Source organism: Eurytemora carolleeae, unplaced genomic scaffold, assembly GCF_000591075.1.
Source record: "Eurytemora carolleeae unplaced genomic scaffold, Eaff_2.0 scaffold187, whole genome shotgun sequence".
Classification (NCBI taxonomy): Eukaryota; Metazoa; Arthropoda; class Copepoda; order Calanoida; family Temoridae; genus Eurytemora; species Eurytemora carolleeae.
In genome coordinates, this window is record NW_019396083.1 from 270374 (window position 1) to 297087 (window position 26714).

Consider the following 26714-nt stretch of genomic DNA (forward strand, 5'->3'; position numbering starts at 1 on the left):
TTAATCTTTCAGATAGAATGGACTTAATGTGGCTCTTCACCGTACCGGTGCTCAAGCTAGCGATCAAGATCGCTATTGGTCTGATCGCGATCTTCCTGAGCATACAGGTTTTTGTTACGAAAGATTTATTTATTTTAAATGACTGGAATGAGAGTAAAGGAACTGCTGTCGTTATTTCAATTAACATGAAAATGTATACATGTCCGATTCACAACAGTATCCTGTAAACATTTGTCTTCGCAGACTTGATGGAGTTATCATTCATTTTAATTTTCTGTTTAAAAATAGATTTTTTTCTTCAAAATATATTCTTTAGTGACTTGCAGGTTTTATGCAAGAAAATACTGAATTAAATTTACTTAATTTATTTCTTTTCAAGACTGAAAAACGACAATATCTCCATCACTGATACTCAGATAAAGAGGATTATGGGTATCGGTGTAAATCGGCGAGTGACTTCTAAATCAGAGTCACTTGAAGCTTCAAAAATACTTTATCTACTTTGCTTCTGTCTGTTCTTAAGATTAAATGAAAAAATATAACTTTTATCCAAAGCTAAACATTTCTGAAAAGTTTCTGAAAGAAAACTATTTTTCTATAGATTCAATTCTTTAGTTTGTTATGACGTTGGTACACTCAGAAACTACGCATTTAAGAGATTGTTCACGGTATTTTATCTCGCGGTCTGGACTCCAAGATGGGGGGGTTTTCAGATCTTATTTTATCTTATCTACGTAATAAACGCCTTACTCCAATATTTCTTTTTGTGTGTCTCTATCCATAGACAACGCTAGTAAAATCTAGCCTCTCTACCGAATTTGGTAGACCTAAATTATATATTTATAGACACTCGATTACCTTTCAAACACTTTACCCTCTACAGAACATTGGTAGGTCCAAGTGTGTATCTTACTACACACAAAGCTATCAGACTCTCTACCGAGCAAAGGTATCTCTAACCGTCCGTAACCTTAGTGTATATTTAACTCATTATATTTAAACTGACCGATAATACGGTCAGGTGATTGATTATAACGTAATACATATACAGGTAGGTTCAGGTTTCAAATATATGTGGTTTATTACTATATTTATTACACATATATATATATTTGTTTTTAATCTAACTCATGCTGCCAAGGAGTGTCTAAAACACGAAACTATTTATTATAAAGATGTATTCACACACAAAGATATAAAAGTACATATATAAATGGTGTAGTTTAAATTTGTTTAAATAAATTTTTTGAAAATACAGGTTTCCAAAAGAAAAGAGAAAAAATATGCAAAATTATGCACAAATGGAAAACATTTATTTTTACTCATTACTTAACATATTGATCATTTCAGTAATTACGTAATCATCGAATTTGATTATAATTTGATGAAAAATATCCTACGATGTATTCATCGTGTTTTAGGGAAGAAAAACCATAAAGTTGAAGACTTTAGTTCCACAATCAAAAGAACTATACAGTGTAAACTGTAAAGTGTACAGTACAGTACTGTACACTTTTTTCATCTGTTATGATTTCTTAAGGACACAGTTGGTCATATTGCAGATTAATTTTTTTTAACAGTAGAAATTAATGAAAAAGTGCTATTCAGTTTGAACTACTGCCGTTTGAACTATTGACTTTTTGAACTATTGGTCGTTTGAACTAGATTGCACGTGGTACCATGAGTAGTAGTTTAAACGATAATATTTTGCGCATTTGAACTATTTTTGTGCTCATTTTAACTATTAAAAAAATAGTTCAGTTGAACCTAAAAATATATTGATTAAATGAGCAATTAAAATAGTTCAAACGAGCCAAAAAAAAATTCAATTGAGCTAAAATAGTTCTAATGAGCAAATCAATAGTTGTAATAAGCAAATAAATAAATTTGAACAATTAATTGTAATTTGCTCATTTGAACTTTATTTTGGTCATTTGAACTATTTTTATGTTCAGATGTGAAATATTTTTTGATCATGTAAACTAATTTGTGATGATTGTTAAATATTATTTCATGAAATATATAAATTTTAAACTGCATATTTAATAGTTCAAATGAATTAATAGGGTGTTGGTTGAACTACAAGAAAGGACGTCATTATCAATAGTTAGAATAAACAATAGTTCAAATGATCAATATCAATGCCAAACCAATGAGCACAATTTTCTAAGCTATTGATATCAATCAGAAGCTCGTAACTATCAATGCCAAACCAATGAGCACAATCCTCAACTTGTTTGTTTCCTTTATCCTGTTCTCATGGTTTCCTGTTTCCTTCATTATTTCCTTATCATATTTTATATTTGTTAACTAGCAACAGTTTATTTGTGAAACTTTTAAAATTCTAAACCATTTTGCAACTTAAACTATTAAAGGGAGTGACCGGCTAGACAAAGTATTAGAGTTGACGGTGCAGTAATGTATCCAAAATACAGCAACCTAATGACATGTTTGGGAATATTTTTCTAAGCAGAAATTATCGATGAAAGCCATGGTAAAATCGATTAGTTCAACATATCATTATTTACTCTATAAAAATAAAGGCAGATTTCTTCAACCAGTAGACGAAACTTCTATATCACAAACTAAATAAAAAATAGCCTTAAAAGATTAGATAAAAATTGTCTTTCAATTCTCACTTTTATTGGGACACCCTGAACCATATCTAGCTGTTTACTTCATTTAAAATCCATATTTTTTTGTATTTTCATTCCAGTTTCTGGGTTTCAAAGATATTTTAGTTGAAAATCACAAAATTCGTAGCCCAATATGAAATTGAGATATTTAAAGTAGGAAACGAGAATTTTACCTTTTGCTTGTTCTCCCTAGAGACGTCACAAGTTTCGGGAACAATCCTTTAAGTCAACATTTGTATATTGTGCAGTGTTTATATATTATCTTTATATCAAGAGTATTTGGATAAGTTTGAACAGTCAAGTGTTCTTCAGAAATATTCAGTCTACTTAACCCCATCTTCCCTCAATATATTCATTCAAAATTATCCATTTATTTTAGACAAAATAGTAATATTTATCATTCGTTTGATTTTTGTTTTTGTGATTTTATTATCAAAGAAATACAAAAATAAAAAAGTTATGAAATATATATTTAAGAAAAAATATTAATTATTTTGATTAAGTATTTAGATATTCCGTTGGTTTATATATTTAATATTTAGATATTCCGTTGGTTTATATTTAATATTTAGATATTCCGCTGGTTTATATTTGATATTTAGATATTCCGTTGGTTTATATATTTAATATTTAGATATTTCATTGGTTTATATTTAATATTTAGATAGTCCGTTGGTATATATTTAAAAATTCCGTTGGTTTATATTTAATATTTAGATATTCTGTTGGAATATATTTAATATTTAGATATTCTGTTGGTTTATATTTAATATTTAGATATTCCGCTGGTTTATATTTGATATTTAGATATTCTGTTGGTTTATATATTTAATATTTAGATATTCGGTTGGTTTATATTTTATATTTTGATAGTCCGTTGATATATATTTAATATTTAGATATTCCGTTGTTTTATATTTAATATTTAGATATTCCGTTGGAATATATTTAATATTTAGATATTCTGTTGGTTTATATTTAATATTTAGATATTCCGTTGGTTTATCATTTAGATATTCCGTTGGTTTATATATTTATTATTTAGATATTCTGTTGGTTTATATTTAATATTTAGATATTCCGTTGGTTTATTTTTAATATTTAGATATTCCGTTGGTTTATATTTAATATTTAGATATTCCGTTGGTTTACATTTAATATTAAGATATTCCGTTGGTTTATATTTAATATTTAGATATTCCGTTGGAATATATTTAATATTTAGTTATTCCGTTGGTTTATATTTTTAATATTTAGATATTCCGTTGGTTTATATTTAACATTTAGATATTCCGTTGGTTTATATATTTATTATTTAGATATTCTGTTGGTTTATATTTAGTATTTAGATATTCCGTTGGAATATATTTAATATTTAGATATTCCGTTGGTTTATTTTTAATATTTAGATATTCCGTTGGTTTATATTAAATATTTAGATATTACGTTGGTTTATATTTAATATTTAGATATTCCGCTGGTTTATATTTGATATTTAGATATTCTGTTGGTTTATATATTTAATATTTATATATTCCGTTGGTTTATATTTTATATTTAGATATTCCGTTGGTTTATATATTTAATATTTATATATTCCGTTGGTCTATATTTAATATTTAGATATTCTGTTGGTTTATATTTAATATTTAGATATTCCGTTGGTTTATATTTAATATTTAGATATTCCGTTGGTTTATATTTAATATTTAGATATTCCGTTGGTTTATTTTTAATATTTAGATATTCCGTTGGTTTATATTTAATATTTAGATATTCCGTTGGTTTAAATATTTAATATTTAGATATTCCGTTGATATATATTTAATATTTAGATATTCCGTTGGTCTATGCAATCTAAGTCTCGGAACCCTCTTGAAAAAGATGTGAGGAAGAAAAGGTAAATTGAAATATTTGATAATTATTATTATCAGTATTATCATTATTATGTTATTATTATCATTTTTGTTATTATTATTATTATTATTATAGTTATTAACATAATTGTCTTTAATTATTAGCATTTTTTATCGTTATTGTTAATTATTTTTTTTAAACTATTATTTTTTAAGAAAACCGTATGTGCATGACCAAAAGAAAAGGAATGAAATTCTTTGCCAAGGATTTTCAAAAGATAAGGTAGACATTTTTTCCTTTTTTTCATTTTTCTTTTATAAGAAACATATTTTCTTTCATTTTAAGTTTTTTTGGCTTTCACAGGAGTCTGTAAAATATGAAAATTTACACAAAAACTTTAAAAATTAAACAAAACAAGTTTCTCTTTATAATTGACGGTAGAGAAAACATGAAAAACATGAGTTTTTAGGGACTGTAAGCGTAATTTCAACTGACCCTCCATGTAAAGATGCCCGATTCATGACGAGACCCTTTAAACCTTTATCTGATTAATACTGTGACAGATATTATCGTTTTTCTAGGTTTAAACGCGTTAAATTCTGATTCCTCTAGTTTCTGCAGTAGAAATTCGCCTGTCCCTTTTGAAAAGATATTACAATAGAAAACCATTTTTCAAAATTATAAACATGAATATCTAATTCATACTTAATCAGATGAAGCATTTCTGGGTACCGATGGGGAACTGTGGAAGATACCGAAAAAATTTCAATTTTATTATTTTCTCCATTAATCTTCTTATTCCAGCAAGAAATGCCCAAGTCACTTTTGCAGAGAACTGGTGACGGTGACGGTGACGGTTATCAGTTTCACTTACAGTTACAGTTACAGTTACAGTTACAGTTACAGTTACAGTTACAGTTACAGTTACAGTTAGAGTTACAGTTACAGTTACAGTTACAGTTATCAGTTACAGTTACAGTTACAGTTTCAGTTACAGTTACAGTTACATTTATCAGTTAGTTATCAGTTATCAGTTACAGTTACAGTTACAGTTACAGTTACAGTTACAGTCCCTTTTAGGAAAAACACAAAGTTTTTTAGTTAACAGATTTTCGGCAGACGTGATAGCCCACACTTATTTGGTTTGTTAACATTTTTATTTAGTTTACTACAAACCTTTCAGATTCCTTCGGACCTAGACGCAATCATTGTTGGATCTGGGATAGGTGGGTTAACAACTGCTGCACTTCTTGCCAAGGTAATAGATCTTGGAATTTTATTGATTGGTTTGGAACTACTGCAATCAATGTTAAGTTATAGTAGGATTGGAGATAAGTTGGTTTGGTTGAGAGTAGAATGAGGAACAGATTGGTTCACAACTGCTGCATGCATGGTTAAGATATAGTGAGGAATTAGTTGGTTTCAGCTGCTAAAATTACAATAAGATCGGGTTTTTGTTGGTATGCTGCAATCATGGTCAAATCAAGGATTAGGTCGTTTACAACTGCTGCATTCATTCATGGTCAAGGTCGGAAAAGGGATAAATCAGTTAAAAGCTGCGGCGTTCATGATTGAAGTGACATCAGGGATTCGTTAGTTTACAGTTGCTACAATAATGGTTGAAATGGTATCAGGAGTTGGTAGGTTTACATCCAGGGGTCCCATGGGAGAATTAAAAAAATTCTGGGGGGGGTGGCTCAGCACCCGTTGTGGTTCAAAAAGCCTGAAAACCATGGATTGCACTGACCCAAGGGGGGGGGGGGCTGTGGCCAATTGCCCTTCTTGAATACGCCTCTGTTTACATACGCTGCATTTATGTTTAAGGCATGATGAGGACTAGTTGGTATTCATGTAAAGCAGACTCAGGGATTGTTTGGTGTCACGACTAATTTTAGTTCTAATCTTAAACATTTAATTTGTTGAATGAATTATTTAGTCTGGTAAAAGAGTACTGGTTCTTGAACAGCATGACCAGGCTGGAGGCTGCTGTCATTCTTTTATAGACAAGGTCAGTTTATAACCAGACATAACTTTACAATATTTTTATATCAGAGATTCTGGTTTTATTTAATATTAATCGGATAATTTTCTTTCGAATTTCTCAAACATTTTCGCAAAAATTTCGCATTTATTTATTTAAATTTAGGATATTTCCAAAATATTTTTTTTTCAATTGAACTGAAAATAAGATTTAAATCAACTTTATATTTTGACTTCTGCTTTGTTCCAAAGCTTATTTGATCTAGAAATAGGCATTGAAATAAGACAAGTACACAAACGTTTCATAAAATTACCTATAAAACTATTATTTTGGCACGATGTGCTATAACGTTTTTGGACTCAAATTTTCTCTATACCTTGAAGGTTCTCGCCTTTTTAGATTATATTTCGTCCCTCCCTGAAGCTCGAGACAAAATTAAATCTAGAAAAGCTTGAACCTTCCCGATAAAGAGAAAATTTCTGTACAAAAACTGTATAACACTGCGAACCAAAATAGCCGTGTTATAAATAGTGTATTATCTATTTGGTAGGGATATGAGTTTGATGTTGGAATTCATTATATTGGTCAACTAAATTCTCCAACAATTAATAGTGTTATAAATAGTGTATTATCTATTTGGTAGGGATATGAGTTTGATGTTGGAATTCATTATATTGGTCAACTAAACTCTCCAACAATTAATAGAACTCTATGTGATCAAATTACAGAAGGTAACAAGGAAAACAGGGAGGAAATGATAATATCTCCATCTTTATCAAAATAGAGTCTTATTCATGGAAATAATGGGACTGTACGTGTAATTTAAAGGGAATCTCCGTCAAATGCCCTTTAACAATGGTACCGAGAAAAGCTTCATCTGATCAAGAGTTAGATATTCATGATTATAATTTTAAAAAATTATATATATTCTGGCGCATATCTTCTGCAGGAAAACATGTAGAATTTATAAAAAAACGACAATATCTCCCACATTATTAATCAGATAAGGATTTCAAGGCAACCAATGGGGATCACGAATTGTCATCTTTTTATGGAGGGTCACTTGAAATTACACGTATAAGCTCTTTAAGAACACATTTAAGGCTTTCTTACTGTGTAAAGATGTTATATGATACACATAGGCTCTTATTAGTTAATCGGTCCAATCACAAAAAGTAAAAATCCATTTTTTTATTAAGTTAACCTTTGACAGAAATTTAAATATTTTGGCTCTCCGGAACATTTTTGAGTGAAATAATTGTCTAAGTTATTAATGTGTAATGTGTATTATGTGTACTTTTTGAAAGATATACAGAGTGTCCCACGAAACTTGAAAGTTGATGATTAGTTTAGAATGTCTTCTTCCATAATTTTTTAGGCTGTTTGATACCAAAGAAAATAATAAAAATATTATTTGGGAGTCATGTTATAGTAAAATTGAGTTCAAAGTAAAATATATTCAAGCAAAAGATTTGTTAACGGAATAAACTGTGAAAATCCTTTAATATCTAATACAGTATATGGAAGACGACATTCATACCTATTTATCAATTTTCATGTTTTGTGGGACACCCTGTACAAACGTAGATTGTAAAATGACATTTCTTGGAAATATATTTTGAGTTAGAACCCTTTTAATTCAAGTTACTTTATTTCAAGATGTTTTTTTTGCGTAGGTCAGTTGGAGTGGGAGCCCTTGAATCCGGACTACGATGTTGTATCTATAGGTTTACATAAACTTTTTATATTTATTTAGTTACACTCATAGCATCGTGGAATAGGAAGACGAGATTAAAACATTCTTATGAGTATTAGATGTTTTTATCAAGCCAGTAGATTTAAGATCAGATTACTAAGTGAGATTGGGTTGCATACACTGGACAGCTGCTCTGTGTTTTAGTCTAAAAGTCGTCTTCATAGCCCACTGTTTTTTGCGTCTCATTGTACTTACCAATCCAATTCTAAACAATTCAAAGATTCAACTTTTTTTCTTAACATTTAGAAACAATTTGATTAATTTCAGCTCCTTCAGCTCCAAACAATTTGTATTTTATTTCTTTGTGTAGTTTCCACTAGTCACTGACAAACAATCAGTGGTATAAAGTTTCTTAAACTTACCCCCCCCTCCCCCACCACCCACTCTCAAAATCTATATTCTAAAGACTGTATAGACAAGCTTTGCGACCAGCGCAAAAATATTTTAAAAAGAGTTCTGATTCTTAAATATTGAAAACTTAAAGGGGCAAATTTTTTTGGTACTATTTATTCAAAAACTTGCCATTTGAGTCCAATTTATATTTCAACCCCACCCCCCGACCCTTTACGCATTCCCTATACTATTTGTTTAAAACCCCTGTCCTGTAATGTTTCCATCTATTTCTTTGCAATGAAAACTTGAATTAAATTCGATGCAATATCAAAAGTTTTGATTGCATTCGGATCAAAATTGTGGAAGGATAAAATAAAAAAATGTTTCAAACAAATTAAAATTCATTTAGGACTTTATTCCTTGATAACAGATTTTCCGTTACATTTTTTAAAATAAAACAAGAAAATAACATAAAAATGAAAACATTTGATCAATTTGATTAACTTTTTTTCAACCTCGTTAAAATCTCCAAAAATTGTCCTAACATAAAAGTTTGCGTGTAAGGGTTTGGCGAAGAGAACCGAAAATATTTGGTCAAAACTGATCTTCAAGAGTGGAAAAATTATCTCAAGGAATTTTTTTCTTTAAAGTACAAGCAAAGTATATAGTATTCAAATTTGACAGCTTTGAATTTGTTTTTAAGCTAAGAAAATATTTTTGTAAAAAACTTGAGAAAGAAATTTGTAAAGGAAATGGTAATGTGTTAGAAAAATAGTTTTAATTATCAATCAATATGCAAGTGCATGTTACAAACAAAATGTAAGAACAATAAATACATGTTTTAAAGATGTTGCAAAGACAAAAATGTTGAGTAGACTGAGTTTCCCGAGGAGCGTTCAGGGATAGAGAAATATTTTGAACTGGTTTTATCCTGTAACAAGTCGACTACTCTCATGGGTATACTCAAGGTATATTTACTGATGTTTGACTAAAGGGGGGGGGGAACCCCTAGGCCCCCACCCCCTCATGATACAAATGGTTGAAAGGCTAACTTTAAATCGCATTAACAGACAAATCCTTACTTCACATTTACGTAATTTCAAGAGATGCCTGATTTATAACATTTATCTTGCTTTTAATTTAATTCGCAACTCTGTGAAAGAGAAAACCCAAAATTGAAAATTATATAATTTGAGATAGAATGAAAAAAAGAAGATCGCCATTTTTTTTGGGCCAAGAAAACAACTTAATGGGTACCAACTACCTTGATTTAAAAATTTGTACAGAGTAAATCTGTGCTCTTTTTGCCAGCAACTAAGCAGATGAAAATGGCTACCAAAGTCGATACTAGCGCCTTCTGATCCCCTTGCGGCTGGTTGAACTAGCAAGGCACCAAATTCAAATATATTCTCAGGGAGATAAAGTTCTGAATATCAACTCTCTCAAATTAGTTCATGATATTGATCACATGGATTAAAAAAGGATTTTTCTCAACGCAAACTTAACTAATTAAACTTTGTAATTAAATAGGACCATTTTAGTTATTTTTCTTAAACTTTTTAGATAATTCATTTAGAGATTATTATAATAAAACAAGACATTCATGTATATGTTGCGTATAGCCGGCCAAACGGCTGGACCGATTGGGCTGAATTTTTATTTATTTTTAAATTTTTATTTCAACTTTTTTCCAAGGGCAACGCCGGGTCCTTCAGCTATTAAAATCAATATCAATATCAATATCATTATCATGATGCATATAATTTCATGGGTAATATCAATATCAATATCAATATAATCATCATTATCATGATTAATATCAATATTATTTTGATTATCAAAATTAATATCAATATCATAATCATTATCAATGATCTTGATAATTATCATTATCATCATCATTATCATTGTAATTATCATGACCAATATCAATATCATTATCAGTATCAATTAATTTGATAATTATCATTATCATCATCATTATCATTGTAATTATCATGACCAATATCAATATCATTATCATTATCAATGATCTTGATAATTATCATTATCATCATCATTATCATTGCCATTATCATGACCTATATCAATATTATTATCATTATCATTATCAATGAGCTTAATTATTATTATTATTATTATCATTATTAGTTAACCCCCCTATGGCTGGTGAAGTTAGTACTGTGGACCGGGCTACTCAAGAGATTTACAAAACTTTGGAGCAAGGTTTGGACGATTTTATAAATTTGAATTAGAAATTACGATTTGTATTAAAATCCCAGAGCCCTCGATTTAAAAGCTTCGGCTCGAGTCGTAATTCCTTAAACCCGACTTCAAGACCCAACTCCAACGACAGCTTGTGTAACGTGATTGACAGCTGCAAGATCTTCAGCTCGACTTTAGGAGTTAGGCCAAATGAAAATAAAACCGACCTTGGTTGGTTTTAGTGGAGAATAAGGTTCAATGTTGCGTCTTGTTCTCATAAAAACTGGGAATGCGCCAATTCCTACTATGAAAATCCGCCAAATAGAATATTAAACCGGTTTTTGAATTCAACCCTGTGGAAAATGAAATGCAGCTTGAATCCAAAAGCTCAAGTCGTAAATATAAGGTCCAACGACAGCTTAAACCCAAGCCGTATTTCCCCGAATTTATTAAATCGCGGGCTCTGGTCTGGTTAAAGGGACTGTCGACGTAATTTCAAGTGACCTTCCATCTTTAGCGGAGAATGTCCGAATCCCGACGATATCCTTAACAACTTAATGTTTGATAAGAAATAAATTAGATTACCATTATTCTGATCAATATTGTCAATTGTGGTTTCTCTACAAGAGTTACTTGCTCATTTTTATTGTAAAAACAGTGAACAAACGGTGAAATTATCAGAATGAAAAACTGGTCCGTTATTAATTGGACATGCTCGGTTTCAAAGTACATGGACTGTCCCTTTTACAAGAATAATTGATAAATTATCCGTAAACATGAGACTTTATTTACATAAAATATTAATTATAAATATGTTCATTATTATAATTGGTCATGTTTAAGTTGTCAAGTCTAGTGGTACACAGCACACAATACACACTGTATCATTTTTCATGTTAAATAAGAATTTTTAACATTTTTTTTATTTGACATAATATTTTATTTAAAAACAATTACAATTGCACAATTTTCACATTTTAATTTGATGTTGTGCTAAACCTCTGTTATCAATAAAAATTTTAACAAAATTTATTTTTCTCTCAAAACAAGTTTCGAAAATACTTCCAGCACATTTCTTAAGAAAAAAGAAATATATATAATGATAATAATTCTCCTTAAAACACTTTATTTTCTATTTTTATATTTGCAATTCACATTATTATTCTAGTACATAAGAAAGAAAACAGAAAAATAAGCCAATAACAGAATTTCCACTTTTGCTATTAAATAACGCACGAGATCCATCACACTATAATGCAAATTATCATTTTTTATGCCATAGAGTCCTTGGTTTGGCCTTACCAATCTTTTTTAAAACTTTTTTATTGCACTATATATGAAAACTATTTACTTATAAACCTACAGATGTCTGACTAATGGTTTAAAGCGAAGAAAAATATTTAAAATATTAAGAAAGAAAATATTTACATATTTCATTATACTTGTTCTCACAAAAATACTAAATTTGTAGTTTATAAAGGAAAGCTATTTTTGTATGTTTTGTATGAAAATGTTGCTATTTTTTTTGTTATTCAAATTTTAAAGTAAAGTTAGGCGAGGAGAGGAACAATTTCTCGTCCAAACCACATTCTCCTCATTTTCTCGTCCGAGCCACATCGAACTTTTCGCCTTTCATTCATTTGTTTCTGAAGGGTCAAATCCTTGAAGTGAAAACTATGTTTTAAATACATGGCTTTGGGCATAAAATATGGTTAGATTAAAGCATTGCTATGATTCTATCGTTTTCGATATCTTTAACCAACAAAAAACTACGGTTGAAGTTCTATGAACTCGGAATAAATTGCGGCATTCTATACTAGGTGGCTCGGACGAAAAAATAAGGAGAATATGGCTCGGGTGAGAAATTGGTGTGGCTGTCCTTCCTTCCTTCGTTAGGCTCTTTAGTACATCGGATTGTGTTTTATTAGTATTATAAAAACATTGATAACATAGTTGAATAAAAACTGACAAAGAATTAAATTGTTGTTTCTTTTAACTTATCAGGTTATTTAGTTTACTCTTAAAGGGAGTGTTCGCGAAAAATAAAATGGGGTATAGGCTTACGGCGAAAAATAAGCGCTTTTGATCGCTACTAATCTTTCTTCTATCTGTTGCGTCTATAAGGAGAAAAAGACTACTCATGCTGAAGAACGCAGCATCCATACAAATTCAGAAATTTGCAACATTCAACTCGGATCGTAAAAAATCAATTTAATTCCAAACAAATCATTCAGATATGACAACTAATAGTCATCGATTATTTTTCGAGACATTCATTCATAGTTAGTATTTCATAATATTTTGATTTTTTTAAAAATGATATTTAGGTGGAAAATATGAAATGTCGTTTTCATTACAAAAATGCTCGAAACAGGAATACATGGTTTTTAAAGTAACTCTCAGATCAAAAAAAAAATAAAAAATATTATGAAATATTAACTATATACGAATGCGTCGAAAAATTAGCGATGATTATTGTTTGTAATATCTAAATGGTAGACGCAACAGATAGAAGTAAGATTAGTAGCGATCAAAAGCGCTTATTTTTCGCCGAAAGTCTATACCCCCTTTTATTTTTTGCGAACACTTCCTTTAAAGGTTATTCAAACAATGCATTAAATCTTATCTGAGAAATGTTGTTGTCGATATTACCATACTTTTTTAGAACAAATCTCAAGAATCTGTATGCTTGTCTTCACTGCAATATCAATAAGTCTCTTAATAAAAAATGTTGTGTAATTCTAAATCAAATACTTAAGTCCCTGAAGTTCACTGGAAGGTCCAGACTGAAAACCCAATCTTACACTTGCATTCTTATGCAAATCCCCACATAGATTTTTTATTTGATTTCGAAATTCCTTAAACAGTCTTTTTAAAGGGAATGTGAGCTTTATTTCAAGTGACCCTCCATTCAAAGATGGCAATGCCTGATTTACAATGGTACTCTGAAATTTTGGTCTGATCAAAAATGTGCAAGCTACTATACTGTTGTTTTTCGTAATCAAAAAGTGATTTCTAAAAGTTTCTTTATTGCTTCTTAATTAACAAGCTTTAAAAGGTGCCGTTGTAAATCGGACATTGGCATTTTTTCATGGAGGGTCAATTGAAGTTACTCTTACAGTTCCTTTAAATAAATATTATGTCAAATTCCTTTGTCCAGGTTTTCTTGACGAAGACGATGGATGTTGTGAATGAGTTGACTACGAATAAAGATCTCCAGACCATATTTACCTACTGCTGGGGGGACTATGGAACTCCGCCCTCAAGATCTAACTTTAATATGCAGGTAAACAAATATTAGAAAATAATTTTTTCTGAAGGGAAAAATTTCTAATCTAAATTTAGGGAAATAAATTTTTGTTTAAACCTATAAATATTTAGGCAAAAAGAATCTAAAAGTATTAGTCAGTTGATATAATATATCTTCATTGACATGCTATTTTAATTCTTAAGGCGATGCTAAATAGACATTTTTCTGAATGTGGGGCGAGCTACCCAATAGGAGGAGCTTCAGAAATCGCCTTCAGTATTATTCCTGTCATAGAGAAAACAGGAGGGAGGGTTCTGGTAAGAGCTAATGTTACAGGTAAACTATTCAATATTCATAGAGAGAACAAGAGCTAATGTTACAGGTAAACTATAAATACAGAGAACAAGAGCTAATGTTACAGGTAAACTATAAATACAGAGAACAAGTGCTAATGTTACAGGTAAACTATAAATACAGAGAACAAGAGCTAATGTTACAGGTAAACTATAAATACAGAGAACAAGTGCTAATGTTACAGGTAAACTATTCATAGAGAGAACAAGAGCAAATGTTACAGGTAAACTTTTCATAGAGAGAACAAGAGCTAATGTTACAGGTAAACTATAAATACAGAGAACAAGAGCTAATGTTACAGGTAAACTAAAAATACAGAGAACAAGTGCTAATGTTACAGGTAAACTATACATAGAGAGAACAAGAGCTAATGTTACAGGTAAACTATTCATAGAGAGGACAAGAGCTAATGTTACAGGTAAACTATACATAGAGAGAGCAAGAGCTAATGTTACAGGTAAACTTTTCATAGAGAGAACAAGAGCTAATGTTACAGGTAAACTATTCATAGAGAGGACAAGAGCTAATGTTATTGGAAAGGGTAAAAGGGAAATTCTCCTAACAATAATTTTGTTACCTTACAAAAAACAGCAACTACTTATCGTGACTTATCGTGACNGTTTATACCGTGTATTTTCTTACACACATAACTAAACAGGGTTTATACCGTGTATTTTCTTACACACATAACTAAACAGGGTTTATACCGTGTATTTTCTTACACACATAACTAAACAGGGTTTATACCGTGTATTTTCTTACACACATAACTAAACAGGGTTTATACCGTGTATTTTCTTGCACACATAACTAAACAGGGTTGTATACCGTGTATCTTCTTGCACACATAACTAAACAGGGTTGTATACCGTGTATTTTCTTGCACACATAACTAAACAGGGTTGTATACCGTGTATTTTCTTACACACACATAACTAAACAGGGTTGTATACCGTGTATTTTTCTATAAATTTTAGATATAAAAACCGGGACGGACTTAATGAACTTGAGCTTGGTCGCTTAGCTACCAACCATCGATTTAAATACTAACCTGTAGTTCTGCAGTCCTTTAGGACATGAACAAATCCTGAATCACCAATTCAAGATACGTGGTTGAACCGTCGCTAGACCTGGCTCAAATTCATTAAATCCGGTCCCGGGGCTGTAAAGTGTATTATGTAATTAGTTTTTATAATAATGATAATAATAAGAGTCTATTGTTTTACTAAGTACAACCATATGCAGTCAAAGCATAAACAAACAAAATGTGAACATAGCAGACGAAACTCTTACGGATTACAGCTTTCTCAGTAGGTATCACTATACTAAATCAAAGAATTATTTAAAAAGACGATATCGAATTCGTCACTGAATTCCCATGTTTATTGGGACACCCTGTATAATATAGTAAGTGTATTATGTTATTATTTTTTATAATAATGATAATAATAAGAGTCTATATTCTTTAAAATAAAACATCTAGAATTTATTTTTATAATTCTAGAAATTACAACCCGTGGAGATAAAGTGTGCGGTGTGAAAGTGGAGAAAGGGGGAGATAAAATAGAGATTCTTGCTCCAATCATCATCTCTAGGAACATAAAAGAAGAAAAAAAAACAATTTTTGAAATATGAAATTTTTAAATAAAAACCCATCCTTCCCTCCTACAAGTTTTAATTTTTTTTTGTACAGTGCAGGAGTATACAACACTTTTCAGTCCCTTCTTCCTAAGGTATCAGTTTAATCCTTTTATTGATTTTAAACTTTAGTCTTAGTGATTGTAAGATTTGTACACGTAGTTTAAATTAAGCTGTCATGTCCGATTTACAACAGAACCTTTAAACCTTCTGATCATCAACGGCAGAAAACTTCAAATGTTTATCTAAAAAAATGGTGTTCAAATTGCCGGAAAATAGTAATATTTCTTGAATATAAAACAGCTTGTAAACATAGTTATCAACATTTACACAAATCGTGTCATCCTTGACCAGTTAAAGGTACTGAATCTAACACGCACTCTAGAAATGTAGGGTCACCTGGAATTTCGCCTACAGTCTCTTTAATTTTATTTCAGGAGTTGAGTAGTAAATCTTACTTCACGGATATTGCAAGAACTCTGAAGCCTGGTGTTGCCTCAATGAGCATATTTATTGGTCTAAACGTCAGGAATAAATCTACTTTAATTATACAAACACCAAAATTTATTTTAAAGATATCTCGATAACCATGACTCAAAATAGCACAATAAGTCTTGATAGACGGGACCATTAAACCATTCATAGAACGATCTTTCGTTTTTTTTCCAATAGATCTAACAGAAATTATGATTGTGTAAAATTCATTTTCTGGGTTAGTGCTGACTCGGATCCTAACTTCTGTTATCAATATCAAAACTTTGTCTGGGTGTCTGTTTGTATCCAATAAACGTCAAAACGGGCCCAAATTTTGTGTGGGACCTCACATGCCCCAAGTGAACATTTATGGATGATCAAAATAAAAAAATTAGCCTCCAAAATAAATCGACTTTCATTAAATTTTGAAAATCCTAGAATTTGTTCATTAAATCCGCAAACTTCTTCTGTTATTGATTTATAATGTTTACAAAGATAAAATGTTATAACTAAAATAGAAGGTGGGTGCGAAGCCTAGTTACTATAGTGTATACTTTGCAATGAACATTATAGATAATAATAATCTAAAAAGATAATTTTCCCCCGAATCCTGTATCAAGTTTCCTAGTATACTAATAATCTATAATTGAAGTATGAAAGGTACGATGTCAGCTTTTTTGATGACAGCAAATTGTTTTATGGATATTAGAAAAACATTATTATAGTTTATCTATATTATGCTGTTAGTTTGCTGGTAAATAACATGACATGCAAACAGGGCAGAGAGATTTCTGGGAATGCAACTTTTTTTTCTTCTTTTTTCTTGAAAATAAAAATGTGTAAAAAAAATATTTTTTCTTCATTGACATTTTTATCGAGTTCGCAAAATTTTCTCCTTTCTTATTTCTCGTTCCTATCCTTAAAAATTACATTTTTTTAAATGGAACGAATATTCATGCGATCGAATGTGGACTTCCTTGAAGAAAAAATATTCATTTAATTTCTTGATTAAGCTAAAGAAAAGGAATTTAATATTTTGTAATATGCAGAGTGCAAGATTTAAAGAAGATAATCTTAATGAAATAGAGTGGGATTAGCTTTCATCCTGAAGAGAATTAAAATAAATTTATACTTATGTGATGCAGGCGTGCAATTAGAGAGGGGACCATGGGGCCCCCTCCAAGCCTGATTAAGGGATGCATGCATCCCCCTTAAAAAGGTTTGCCCACATGTAGATTGTATGGGGGTCCATGCCCCCACAGTAATTTTTTTGTTTTCAACCTACACTCTTCAAGCAAACTCAAATTCCACCATAACATTATAAGCTCATATTCTTATTTTTGCCCCATCTCTGTAGAAAATGCCTCAAAATTTGGACTTTTAAATTACACTCACACATTCTTATTCAAATTGCCCCACCAGACTTAAATTTGCCCCCTTTTTTCAACATTTGTAACCCTTAGTATTTTAGAATGCCACCATAAATCTTACTTTTACCTTAAGCGGGGCTAGCGGGGGGGGGGCATTAGATCTTTTATTTTTTATAGATGACAGGGGTTATCTAAAAAAAGATATTTCGTTTTTGTTATTGATGTTATATTAGACTATCTTCGAATAATATTAGAGTAATTTTACATTAATAATATCCATGCAGAAATATTCTTGAAGTGTATTTAATAGGTGTTTGAACCTTTCAAATTATTATCCTTTATTTTAAAAAAATCATGACTAAACTTGCACGGAACCCAGATTTGTTCATAAAAGTCAACCCACACAGCTTAAAACTTTTAAATCAAGCTTAAAAAGTTGCCTGAGTTACACAATCATAATTTGAAACAAGTCGGTATAGGGTTTCTGAGTTTAGGATAGATATTTAAACAGACAGACCAACAGAGATTATCACTTTGATATATAAACAGATACTATAAACAGATTCTATAAACAGATACTATCTAGACATAATGGACAAGGTCAAATTTATGTGGAATACTGTTACGACTTTGTACCCTTTTGATTCAAAAGCCAAAAGTGAAAAAATAGTTGTTTTGTTAATTGTTGTTTTAAGATTTCAAAACTCTGTTCTCGTAAGATAGTTCTTCAGATAAATATGAAAAAATTAAATCTAAAAAAAAAACTTGACTTTAGTATTATGTGAATTCAACTTAAAATCAAACTATTGTTCTTTGTTTTATATATTCTTTTTTACTCTTAAGACGTTTGGGAAAATTAGTTTCTGTTATTTTTGATATGTCAAAACTTTAAATTTAAAACTCTTACTTGAAAAGTTTTGATTGGAATAAAAGATCATTTCAGACATTTTTTATTCTTTTATAACTTTTAAAAGGGATTTAATTTCATAATCTCCTCCATTTATGGTGAGGCATCTCTAACAGGGTTGGAAAACCGGGGTTTTTATTCTTTTATAACTTTTAAAAAGGATTTAATTTCAAAATCTCCTCCATTTATGGTGAGGCATCTCTAACAGGGTTGGAAAACCGGGGTTTTTATTCTTTTATAACTTTTAAAAGGGATTTAATTTCAAAATCTCCTCCATTTATGGTGAGGCATCTCTAACAGGGTTGGAAAACCNTGTTGTGATAATAGGCTATAATCATATAAAAATACTCTTAAATACAGTAATATCACCTCCCTTCTTCATAGGGGGCCTTTTTAGGGGGAATACTGCAATTTTTTATATGTTAGTTCTTTAAATTGTAGACTAATTCTATTTTCTCACTTGGATACATATTTCTGATAGGGGGTGGTAATCGCTATATATATATCTATGCTCAAGAAGGGTGACCACTGCACTGTTAAATAGTAAATACCGAAAAACTTCAGCTCTGATGTAGTTCAGTGTATCTTCTTGGGTTTATCAATATCTTTGATGCTTTTTATAAAAAAAACAAAACAAGGAAAGCACTGCAGATGATCGATTGCTTTAAAAGCTTTCTGTATTGTATTTGTCTGGTCTAAAACCAGAAACCGTCTTGAAGTCCAGAGTGACAATGTTGACTACAATGATTCATTCAATATTTTTTTTTGAAATAGGTTAATATCCGTACAATATTCATTTGTTAAGATCATTGGTTTAAGTCTTAGGAAATGAATAAAATGAATAAATGCGTCTGTTTAGTGCTGGGAACTCCTAAAAATCAATACAGTTGATAGTAGACTTTATATCTTGAAGAATCTCATTTTAAGAGTGAAGAAAGACCAATAATTAGAAAAATTCTTTAATGAAAACAATAATACCCCCAAAAGCCCACTTAGAGGTGGGTTTTTTAAATTGAGTTTTATTGTTTTTTTGACAGTTATTTTTAACTTTTATGTTTAACAATTTTAATCAGCTTAAAACCCAGAGCGGGGCTCTACAGTGTAAATTAAAATTAAAATTGAAAGTCGTCTTCTTTGTATTGATAAAATCGCCTACCAAACTTTGAATCTGACACTATAAATTTAGTTTCACTAAAATATTGTCTAGACTAGATAAAATTTTTATTTCTGATTTCAAAGTAGAAAGTTGATTTACATAGTAACGACGAGATTGAATCTAAAAAGCAGAATGTTTGGTCCTTCCCAGTCAACAATACTGACCAGGCAGCTTTAGAGTAAGTATTAGTGTTTTAACCTTTTAAATACATTTGTTTTCATTTTATATTCATAACTTGTCCCCCTCCTCGGGGGGGAGGGGGGCAAAAATATGAGCTTTCATTGGGTTTGGGGGGAAAAAAGGAAGAAAAATGACTGTAAGACCTTGTTTTCTTCTAGATGAAGTAAATAATTTAGTTTAAATGAATTTGTTAGTGTTTGCTTGCAAATAGGTTTGGCTGGAAAGGAACTGAATATATGCCACAACCCCTAATTTTATAATCCTTATATCTTTGCAATCTAATAATGTATTATGTAAACCTTTGATATTTGATGTAGCAGAATTTACAGTTTTAAATGTCAAAGTTCTTTCCAAATTCAGCGAGAATAAACCTATATCGATCAAATTTGGGGGAGAGGGGGGAGGGTGTTTTCCAAAAGGGAAGGAATTAAGGTTTACAACAGATTCCAACAAAGATTAGAAAATAGAATTTTTGGCAAGTAGTCCGTTTCTTCAATCCAGTTTTTACCAGTTATTTTGATCTGAGTGCTGAGGAAGCAATGACAGCTGAAGTTCCACTTCTCTTCATCTCCTTCCCTAGCACTAAGGATCCTGAGTGGGCTAATCACCCAGGCAGATCAGGTACATATACAGTTATTTAGGGATTCTGATCCATTCTGTTTTACGGATCCAGAGTGGGCTAATCCAGATACAGTTATTTAGGGATTCTGATCCAGTCTATTTTACGGATCCAGAGTGGGCTAATTCAGATACAGTTATTTAGGGATTCTGATCCAGTCTATTTCACGGATCTAGAGTGGAATTATTCAGATTAAATTAGTTAGGGATTCTGATCCATTCTATTTAAGGCTAAACTGGATCCGGATCTATAGACTGAGTGAAGTTAGATCAGATCCAGATTTCTATACAATCAATGAATGCAGTTTTAAAGGGACTGTAAGCGAAATGTCAATTGACCCTCCCTGTAAAGATGGCAATGTCCGATTCACAATGGCACCGGGCATCAGATTAAAAGCGTTGTCCGATTAAGTATGAATTAGTTATCAATGTTTTTTTATTTTAAAACTTATTGATTTCAACTGTGGGTATTCTACAAAAGTGACTCGCGCATTCCTATACAGTAGAAAACATGTAGATATTGTTAGAATTAAACACTTTAAACCCGAAAGAACTACAATAACTTTCACATTTTTTATCAGATAAATGTTTAAAGGGTGCTGTTGTGAATCGATCATTGTCAATTTTGTCACTAAAGACTGAGAGATGATAATAAAATGCAATATTTTTCGGAATTAGAAAAATAAAATTTCCTTGGTTGAAATTGTTTTTTCCGATATATTTTTTAAACAAAGTGAATCTACGTTAATGCTGTGTTGGTTCATAATCTCGGATTAGTTTTTGGTTCTACATCCGCTTCAGAATCCCTGAAAAACTAATGGGTTCTGGATCCGGATCCTAAACATGTGATCTACATCCTACATTTAACATTTTTCTGATAACATTTTTCTGATAACTGATGTCTGTCGTTAGCTTTCATTACATACAGGTTATTTACATTCTGCAGAAAATACCATTTAGGTCAAACTAATGGTAAATGTTTCTCCCCCCCCTTCCCCCTCCCCCTCACTAATTTCTGTTAATTTCAAAACAACTTCTTACTTGGTCTTTAAAATGATTTTGTATTTTGAGTAAAAATGGAAAACTTTGCTTATTGTTAACGAAGATATTTCAGTAAATCCATCTTGCTTTCAGGGGCAAACATTCAAATTAGGGAATTGTTTATTAAAAATTTGAAATATGAATTTCTTTCCACCCATCCTTACATGATATCTTGTTTTTAAGACAAATCCACCTTGGCCCTGGTAACCCTGGCTAACTGGGAATGGTTCAAGGATTGGAAAGACAAGGTACCAAGGCATATCTCTCAACCCCTCAATCCCTCAAATAATTTCAATTTTTAAAATGACCTAAAAAATTTAGCCTTCAATGATATGTGTTTTGATAAAGTTGTATGCAATTTACGAATAATACCTTTTAGTATTCTGAACTTAAAATAACTTTTTCAAGAGTTGAATATTTTTTAAGCTTAACTTTTTTTTACCTCCTTACAATCATTTATTTCCCCAATTAAGGAAATAAAACCTTAATAAAAAATACCAAACATGGGGGGGAGTGATCTTCTTTTGGAGGTGGGGGAGAAGAAATTATGTATTTATAAGTATTTAAGCAATATTTTCTTTCCAATGTTTTTTTAAAGAAGAATTGATTTCCAAAGATTAAAAAAATTGTTGACTTTGGGCAAACAAAATTTTTGTAATGCTCATGATGTTTGTGACATTACTGAGCTGATTTTATGACAAATTTTTAAAAGTTTGCTTACTTAGATAAGATAAGATATCAAGATATAGTTAATTGCTAAAAATACACATACAAGTTATAATGTTACAGGCAAAAAATCTGCAACTATTTTAATATTGTTAACTATATATATGTAATTATAGCAATTAGGTGGAGATTAGCTATTTGCTGTTTTGGGTATTATCCCCACCTAATTAATATTAAAACGTTTACAATATGATGAATATTACTAGGTTTTGAAAGTTTACAATAAGTCAAGGATTACTAGTTAAGTTTAGAGAGACCGAGGTGTAGCATAACAAAATAATTGATTTTTCAGTTTTAAGTTTAGTACGTTTAACAGAATAAGATTAAGCATGTACAAAAATCTACCAAGTTCTATATTCATTTTTTGCAAGAATAATTAAAGGGTTTATTGCACTTTTCAGTCACCATTTTCATATCTTCCAAGCCTCTATAATTATTTCCGTTCCTTCTGTCTGGGGGGGGGGGGGGGGGTAATTATTTAAAAGAATATATTTGATATTTATACCTCTAACACATGTTAAGGGTGTAAAGAAGAGGGGAGATGCTTACAAGGAATTGAAGGACTGTATTGGGCATCAGATGGTTGAACATACTCTTAAACTCTTTCCAGAGCTTAGGGATAAAATTGATTATGTTGAGATAGGTAAACTTAACGTTATTTTTAATACCACAATTTGAAAATTTTGTATTGATAATTTATTCAGAACTTTTGGAACTAACAGTTAATTTTTCCTTTCTCTTTCTTTCCTTTCTTTTTCTTTCCTTTCTCTTTCTTTCCTTTCTCTTTCTTTCCGTTCTCTTTCTTTCATTTCTCTTTCATTCATTTTTCTTTCTTTCCTTTCTCTTTCATTTCTCTTTCTTTCCTTTCTCTTTCTTTCCTTTCTCTTTCTTTCCTTTCTCTTTCTTTCCTTTCTCTTTCTTTCCTTTATCTTCCTTTCCTTTCTCTTTCTTTCCTTTATCTTTCTTTCCTTTATCTTTTTTTCTTTTCTCTTTCTTTCCTTTATCTTTCTTTCCTTTCTCTTTCTTTCCTTTCTATTTCTTTTCTTTCTATTTCTTTTCTTTCTCTTTCTTTCCTTTCTATTTCTTTCCTTTCTCTTTCTTTCCTTTCTCTTTCTTTCCTTTCTCTTTCTTTCCTTTCTCTTTCTTTCATTTCCCTTTCTTTCCTTTCTCTTTCTTTCCTTTCTTTTTCTTTTCTTTCTCTTTCCTTTTTCTTTCCTTTCTTTTTCTTTCCTTTCTCTTTCTTTCCTTTCTCTTTCTTTCCTTTCTCTTTCTTTCCTTTATCTTTCTTTCCTTTCTCTTTCTTTCCTTTCTCTTTCTTCTTTTCTCTTTTTTCCGTTCTATTTCTTTTCTTTCTCTTTCTTTTCTTTCTCTTTCTTTCCTTTCTCTTTCTTTCCTTTCTCTTTCTTTCCTTTCTCTTTCTTTCCTTTCTCTTTCTTTCCTTTCTATTTCTTTTCTGTCTATTTCTTTTCTTTCTCTTTCTTTCCTTTCTGTTTCTTTCCTTTCCCTTTCTTCCCGTTCTCTTTCTTTTCTTTCTCTTTCTTTCCTTTCCCTTTTTTCCTTTCTCTTTCTTTTCTTTCTCTTTCTTTCTTTCCTTTCTCTTTCTTTCCTTTCCCTTTCTTTCCTTTCCCTTTCTTTCCTTTCCCTTTCTTTCCTTTCTCTTTCTTTTCTTTCTCTTTCCTTTTTCTTTCCTTTATCTTTCTTTTCTTACTTTTTTTTCATTTCTCTTTATTCCCTTTCTTATTTTATGTTTTCCATTCTTCTGTTTCTTTGTTTTCTTTCTGATTTTTTAAGAACATTGTTTTGGCTACACTTTAAACAAAGACTATGAATATTTAAAGAGATATTAAAGAGAAAATAATATTTGTATAGGTAGTCCTGTGACAAATAATCATTACCTGGCAGCACCACACGGAGAGATCTATGGGTTAGATCATTGCAGTGAACGCTTTGATCCTCTCATGATCGCCAAACTAAGGTCAGAATTGTCAAACAACAGTTGTGATCGCCAAGTTAAGGTCCGAATTACTAATCATGATCGCCAAACTAAGGTCTAAATTGTCAATTGTTGGAAGGGACATAATATGAGCTTAGATAAACCTTGGATGTGATTCATGTGATATTTTCTTTAAACTTAATTATCAAATTCTCTCTCTATGAATATTTTTTAACTAAAATAAATAGAAAAAACCATGCGCCAAGTAGGGCTGGGCGTCATTCTTAGGGAACAATCGTTCTATCACGTAACGAATGTAATTATCAAAAACGATGCTATTGTTTCGAAAAAAAGAACAATTACATTTCCCCCACTCATCTTTCCCCTCTCAACCCATTCCAACCCGTTCCTTGGAACCATTCTTGTTCATGCGAGTTTAAAGGCCATCAATCTCATTCTAGAACAAAAAACAAACGATTTAAAAAAAAACAGCCCAGCCCTAGTGCCAAGCGGGGGAAATGATACATGAATAAAGGTTGTGCCCTGAATATTTAGATATAGTATATTCCCAAGTTTTCTCTGAATATCTTATCATCTTTAAAAGCTTTCACAGTAAATTCTAATAGGGTAGTGGAACCATTAATATTCTAGTGTTTGTATTTCAGTATTCTTGAACTTTCACTAGTAAATAAATAAATAAAAGATCAACCATCATTCCGTGGAAATCACTGTGTAGATGTTAAATATACCATGAGATCCTATTCCACAGTTTTCTGCTTCTCACTGTACATTTTTAGTATTCTTGAACTTTCACTAGTAAACACTGTGTAGATGTAAACTATACCATGAGATCATATTCCACAGTTTTCTGGTTCTCACTGTACATTTTCTTAAAAAATCTGTCTCCAATATTTCTTTATGAAGAATAGTTTAGATCTAATTTCAATGTTTTCTCAAATAAATCATTTCTATCAGGGGAAGGGGGGGGGGGTACAGTTTAGTGAAATATTTATCCCTCTGTGTTTTCTGATTTTTGTCATTTCTAGTTATTTGAAGATTATATATATTTTGAAGAATTTAAAATCAGGGTCCTACACAGAAACGTGTCCATGGAGGGTCTGAAATTTCTTGAGGCCTGAAAACCCCTTGGAAACATAAGATAGTTCAAAGGGTTGTGAACTCCCATAGCTCCCCTTTCCCTGCGAAAGCCTCTGATTGAAATGATTAGCTAATAGTTTTCTCCCTATTAATTTATTTTTAGACGTTAAAAGAATTTTTTTCAGAACAGGGTACATAATCCCCTGATTTCTTCAAAATATTAATTAACTTGAAAGCATTGTTTAAAGGATATTTAGTATATTTAGGATATTTAGTATATTTAGTATATTTAGTATATTTTAAACCTCTTTATTCAAGGTTTGAGCACAATATTAAATATTTAGACCTGAGACAGATATCCCTGGTTTGTACCTGACAGGGCAGGATATTCTCAGCTGTGGGTTTACCGGCGCGCTATTCAGTGGTATTCTAACAGCACAGGTATACACGGGGTGCCCTATAAAACAGTGGATTTAAATGACGACTTCTATATCGTCTTTGTTCCAAGCAGGTTTATTTCGTAAATATACTTAGTATCACACTTAAAACATTTAACACTGAAAATTAACAGTCTCGGGATTTCCAAAATGTGGTCGCACCATTTTTTTTAATTGACAGAAATATTAGGAAATTTGTCCAGATTCCAGTTAATTAAAAATCAACAAAACTGTTCAAATGTTTAATATCTCCGTCATTTTTATAGATACAAAGAATGTAGACCACATCTTAGAAAGCTCATTAGACTTTTGATTTGTTTAAGCATCTTTACGTCATATATCAATTATTGGAAATCAAAGACGATATTCAAGTCGTCTCTCAACTTTCATGTTTATTTGGACATACTGTACAATATACACGCTAAATTCAACTCATGTTCTTGAATGTATAAATGATTAAGCCCCCCCCCCCCCTCTGGTCAAANGAAGAGGGACTTGCGAATTTATGCTATGTAGCGCTACAAAGAAAATGAAGGAAGTTAAAACTTTAACTTGAACATTTCCTTATTTTCTATTTTTCCAGGCCTGTCTTGGAAGAAACGTGATGGCTGATTTGATAAATCTTCACAAGAAAATCAACTCTGATAAGAAGAAAGTTGAATAAAAAAAACAAGAAAATTATCTCGGTGCTATTTCTAGTTCTTTGTAAACCCTGTGCATTTTTAAACATAAATAATTGATCCTAATATATTTTCCATAGCATC

The 26714-nt window shown here is 30.8% G+C and overlaps 1 protein-coding gene across 2 annotated transcripts; it reads left to right on the forward strand.

The window, feature by feature from the left end:
• LOC111717702 (putative all-trans-retinol 13,14-reductase) lies at positions 1–26714 on the forward strand. Of its 2 annotated transcripts, XM_023493191.1 has the most exons (23): positions 19–107; positions 847–949; positions 4472–4536; positions 4709–4775; positions 5677–5751; positions 6430–6501; positions 7118–7205; positions 8151–8201; positions 9128–9195; positions 9439–9531; positions 10715–10789; positions 13929–14054; positions 14222–14354; positions 15877–15967; positions 16066–16105; positions 16448–16539; positions 20021–20095; positions 20609–20718; positions 21940–22004; positions 23005–23125; positions 24352–24457; positions 25858–25954; positions 26534–26714. In XM_023493191.1, exons 3-23 carry the CDS (start codon positions 4487–4489, stop codon positions 26612–26614), a joined length of 1776 nt encoding a protein of 591 aa, XP_023348959.1. In that variant the 5' UTR covers positions 19–107; positions 847–949; positions 4472–4486; the 3' UTR covers positions 26615–26714. The 2 variants fall into 2 exon arrangements, with proteins under 2 accessions (XP_023348951.1, XP_023348959.1); XM_023493183.1 differs by lacking the exon at positions 847–949 and having other exon boundaries at positions 1–107.